The sequence below is a fragment of the Trypanosoma equiperdum genome (genome assembly GCF_001457755.1).
Source record: "Trypanosoma equiperdum strain OVI genome assembly, contig: ctg_497, whole genome shotgun sequence".
Taxonomy (NCBI): Eukaryota; Euglenozoa; class Kinetoplastea; order Trypanosomatida; family Trypanosomatidae; genus Trypanosoma; species Trypanosoma equiperdum.
In genome coordinates, this window is record NW_027124417.1 from 24,728 (window position 1) to 29,691 (window position 4,964).

At 44.8% G+C, this 4,964-nt stretch overlaps 1 protein-coding gene and 1 pseudogene across 2 annotated transcripts; both read left to right on the forward strand.

Annotated features, from left to right (window-relative positions):
- Nucleotides 1-997: 997 nt before the first annotated feature.
- Nucleotides 998-2,143, forward strand: TEOVI_000211100:pseudogene (annotated as a pseudogene). The gene has a single exon. A coding segment is annotated over exon 1 (1,146 nt).
- A 1,093-nt stretch (nt 2,144-3,236) lies between these two features.
- Nucleotides 3,237-4,079, forward strand: TEOVI_000211200 (cysteine peptidase, Clan CA, family C51, putative; the record flags this gene model as incomplete). The annotated part of the gene is made up of 1 exon (XM_067225233.1): nt 3,237-4,079. The coding sequence occupies one exon, from the start codon at nt 3,237-3,239 to the stop codon at nt 4,077-4,079; it is 843 nt and encodes a 280-aa protein (XP_067081334.1).
- Between the last annotated feature and the right edge of the window lie 885 nt (nt 4,080-4,964).

Here is a 4,964-nt window from a genome sequence, read left to right on the forward strand (position 1 = left end):
TGTGCGTGTGTTTTACTCTTCGCCTTTATTATTACTATTATTATTCCTTATCTTCAGATGTCTACGTGTTTCAGTACATCATGTCGACGGTGGAGTCGCCTTGTGAATTTTTTATTTCCTTTTATAACATTGAAAGAGAAATAACGGAAAAAAAAGAGGAAGAGACGAAGAGGGAGCCGGAAGCAACATATTGATTTGCAAAGAATTTTAAAAGGGGAAGTAGAGTAAAACGTAAAGAAAAAAAAAGGCCAGATCAAGCGTCCGAGTGAAGGGAATATGTAAATACATGAAGGCTACAAAAAAAAAAAAAGAAAGACGAGACCAAAGCCGAAGCCAAAGGTGGGGGATGGTGGAGTGGATTCTGAGAAAGAATACTTCTTCAATTGAAATATATTCTTAAATATATTAGCACGCATTGAAGGGGAAATACAGAAAGAATTCAAAAGGTAAATGAACCCCCACGAGTGTTTGTACATCAAACAAGAGGTTAAGAGAAAAAGAAAAGCCAACAATGCTATTACCGTATTTCTAAAAATCTCCACCCTTGCGAGCTTTCTTTCATTTTCTTTAGTTTTTTTTTCTACTTATATCCGTGCGATTTGTTGTCACACTACTGTAGACCGGTGGAAATCTCCACCCTCCCTATAGCACGTTGTTTTGTTTGTCCCCCTACAAATAAATAAACTAAACGGAAAATAACAACAAGGGCGTAATAACGAGGTGGAGCAGTACATTAACTCCCTTTACCCCTGCACGTTTTCCAGTTCCTGGTCCCATCCTGCTTTATTTGAGTTTACTTTTCACAAGTCAGTGTCTCTCAACTCCTCTGTTCTTTGTCCTTTTTTCTTTTTTTTTCCTCTCATACTTTACTCACCTCCCCCCCCCCCACCACGTATACGTATATATATATATATATTACAATTATCGGGTAAAACATGTGCTCACCAGTCGGGACATCATTTTGAACCTATCCAGCCACGGGGGGAAAAGAAAAAAAATGATTCCATCATTTGCTCCAGGGACCCTTGTGTGGTTGAAACAGGATCGATTCCCCTGGTGGCCGGGTTTTGTCATGGACCCCGACGAGGTCAGGGACATAACACTGCCTGAGGGGTCAGACGTGTGGGTTTGTTGTCTTCCTCGCGATTCCCTCACTCTCTCAGCCGCCAACAGCGAAGATGAGGGGCAAATTAGATATTTTCTTCCGGATCGAGATGAGGGAATGATGGAAGAAGGAAAGCTAGACGCGAGCTGCGCGGTCGCAATCGAAGAGGCGATACAACTATATGAAGAACAACTCAAGGCACAAGCTGGAGGAACAAATGAACGGAGGGTTAGAGGTGTAAAAACGGAATTCGCCGACGGCGGAGAGCAAAAAGCGGTTGAAGCACCGCAACGACGGAAACTATCGTTAAGAAGGGGTGCATCAAAGCATGTGGAAGAGAGGCGGAAAGAAGACGAAGGACGTCATCACATCTCAAGGAAGGAGACAAAAAGTGAGGAAAGTGGGCAGCGCCACAGAAAAAAGCGAAAAATCAAGACTCTGAGGGACTTTGGTGGCGACAGCTCCGAGTCCGAGTTCGCTGGTGGCTCCAGTGATGATGAGTACGGCAAACGTACCGAAAGGAAACGAGGCCGTGAAGATGATAGAGACCTCCCTAATGCAACGTACGACACTGTGGGAAGGGAAGGATCTGCCGCATCTGCAGACGACGACGTAGCTTATGTTGTGGATATGCTGCGCAAGAGCCGTCATGATGTGACGAACGCAACTTTAGAAACTACAGGGAAGGAACTTACAGAGACGTACATGGAATGTCTGAACGGTGACGTTGTTGAGGTTAGCATCGCAAACGAGGAACGTATTGTTTCCTTACTTTCCTCCTTGGCGAGTGCAAACGTTACCCTGAAACAACTTATAGGCACCAAGATTGGGGTGGCTGTGGGCCAATTCCTATCTGATGGTTTTCCACCTCATATTGTTAGGTTCTCTAAAGGCATTCTTGATTACTGGTTTCGCCAACTGCCTGAGGAGGTTCAGAAGCAACTGCTGGCGAAGCGGGCCCTCGGAACAACGCCAGTTGGGGAAGTTCATGAGGGCAAGGAGGAAACTGAGAAGATGGTGGATGGTGCTGAACAGTGATAAAACGTGCACCGTGGCGACGTGTGAAAATAACACGCGAAGTGGAAGAGAGCTGTTAAAACTGTAGACACGGCTTCGGGGAATATGAGGGGGGGGATAAAAGATAATTTTTGCATGAGTTTCTACACCGCGCATCCGAGGGAAATCCCGGTGCGGGGATTCGGTCCATCGGTCAGCCACGCAGTTGCTTCTGCAATGACGCTCAGGGTTGGAGATGAGTCGTGAGTGTGTGCGTGATCAGCTTATGGGGTAAGTGGAATTGATATTTGCCCACGAACGTGTAATACCGAAAGAAGAACTTTAAACATAAGAAAATAATGCAGAATGAATAGTCGTTGGTTTATTTTTGTCTTTTGCAAGCAGCGATAAAGAAGGAGCAGAACGGAAGGGGCTTACGAGTGTGAAACGTTGGAAGAGCTTTCTTCTTACCCCCTTGTTCACCATGATATCACTGCAGATGGGTAAATACTGTTCTCTGCCGCTAGAATTAGTTCTATTGAGATCGTCTTCACTTCAGCACATGTGTTTTTCCACTGCTCTTCTTGATGGCGTCAATAGTAACGACAGCGACAACAATAATAATAAAATAAAATGCATGGGGAAATAACGGGAGTTGATTCCGTTATAGATCTCCTGCTACCCTTCCCCCCCCCTTTGTCAATGACTCTGACGCAATATGTGGCTTTCCTTTCAATCTCTTGTGCCTCAGTCACACATCTGCTGCTGTTGTTGTTTTCTTTTTTAGAATCTCGCAATTAAGGATAAAATATATACTAACTCGGCTGTGGTGCACCGCCCATCTCTGATTGTCTGCACCTAAGTGATCACTAAGGACTTAGCGTACGTAACCAAACAACCATTACAAGCTTTTAAAAAAAAAAAAAACAAAAGCAACAAGGGTATTTGAAGTGCCACAGCACACTCTCTTAGATTGTGTTCGTCATTTTTACTCATTTAAACATATTACAGCGCGCTTCTTCAACGCGGTACCGCAGCGGCAAATTAATTCTCACCTAAAGGAAGAAGACGCCCTGCCCATTGGTGACGTAAAGAGGAGTCAAAGTAAAAAAGGGAAGCAAAATAAGCTAACTGCATGGAAAGAGAGCCAGCGGTAACATCGAAGACTAATCGACTTTCATCTAACGAAAAAGATCCTCACGATGTCCCAGAAACCAATGATGGAGCCATTAATGGTTCTTTCAACAACCGGAAGCGTGGTATAAAACGCCTATGCTCAATTGCCCAGGCGATATTCGCTTGGACATTTGGCGTACTCGTTCTTCTTTTTATTTCTTTCATTGCCTTTGGCGTGCTTTACTCTGGCATTCGCTACCCCGAAGGCAGCGGCAAAGTGGAAAAACATTGCCTCAATCCAGTCGGTGCTATTCTTGGCGCACATGAGGGCGTCTTCTCTTACAGCAACTGTGGTGCAACAGAGAATACCACTACGTATAACAACGTCACAGTGGCTGGAACCAGTTACCAAAGCGGCTTAAAGTGGCAATGCGTGGAATATGCCCGACGGTATTGGATGCTTCGAGGTACACCACAACCAGCCACTTTTGGTTCTGTAGATGGAGCAGCTGACATTTGGGATCTTAAAGATGTTCAACTGCTCAATGGTCAAAAGCGGAAACCATTACTCAAATATCATAACGGAAATGCAACATCTGCAAACTCTAAGCCGCGTGTGGGGGATTTGTTGATTTACCCACGGCAACCCAATGGTTTTCCATACGGTCATGTTGCCGTTGTTGCGGGTGTGACAGGGGATCGTATGTTTGTAGCGGAACAGAACTGGGAAAACGCAGCATGGCCAGGCCCGTATCATAATTACTCGCGTGTGCTTAACTTGTCATGTAATCCCAATGGCACGGCATGTACCGTACGTGAAAAGGATAATGTCACAGTGCAGGGGTGGGTGCGGTATGAATAAGATCAGTTCGATTGATGTCGAATTGAAACGAGTGTGAGCGAGACCAGCGTTTGTGCAATATATATATATATATATATATATGTATACGCTCACGTATGTTGTTCATACAAACCGATTTCTTCACCCTAACTATTTTTCCGTTTTGAGTGAAGTGGAGCCGGACCGTATGATGCTGCTATTTTCTTTTTGCAGCAATTTTTTCCCTTTTTTTCGGGCGCGTGCCGTAATGTCGTACCCATGGGGAAATGGGTATTGGCCTCAGAATGTGGAGGGAGTTGGATTTGTTGTAAGGTACATGGTGTACTTTCTTCCTTTTTTTTGTTATGTTGCCTTCCCCTTCTGTTACATTACACTGAATTACCCTCATATGATGTGCCCGGTCCTGTGGAGTGGCGCATGCCACTGGACAACCAATTCGCATAAATCCGTTCCCATCCGTTGCTACCATTAGCCCTCTTCGTCATTGAGCGGAGCGGCTTTGTATTTAGGCGGCGCAGGATTCCTCCAGGGTGTATTCTATTCCCATGACTTTTTGTTTTCTCGCTGCCGCAAACGAGAGGGAAAAGAGACGGAATTGGGCACCGTCAGATAGCCGAGATATTTAAGTGCTGCGACGTTTTGTGTATCCGCTGGCGCCTATAATTTGTTTGTAGCTCCGCAGCGGGGCTACCGTTCTATATGCATTTTCCCAGCATTCATATATTTATGTTGCTTTCTTATGTTGGCATTCCTTCCGCATTCACGTAATCCGTTGCATGTGCCGTCGATAGAAGTTTTTGCAAGCGTAACTCCATTACAGAGATCGCAACGGAAAGGCTTCTTAAATAGAAAATCAGAGGAGTAGAAAAGGGTCCGCACACACACACACACACAAAAAAAAAAAAA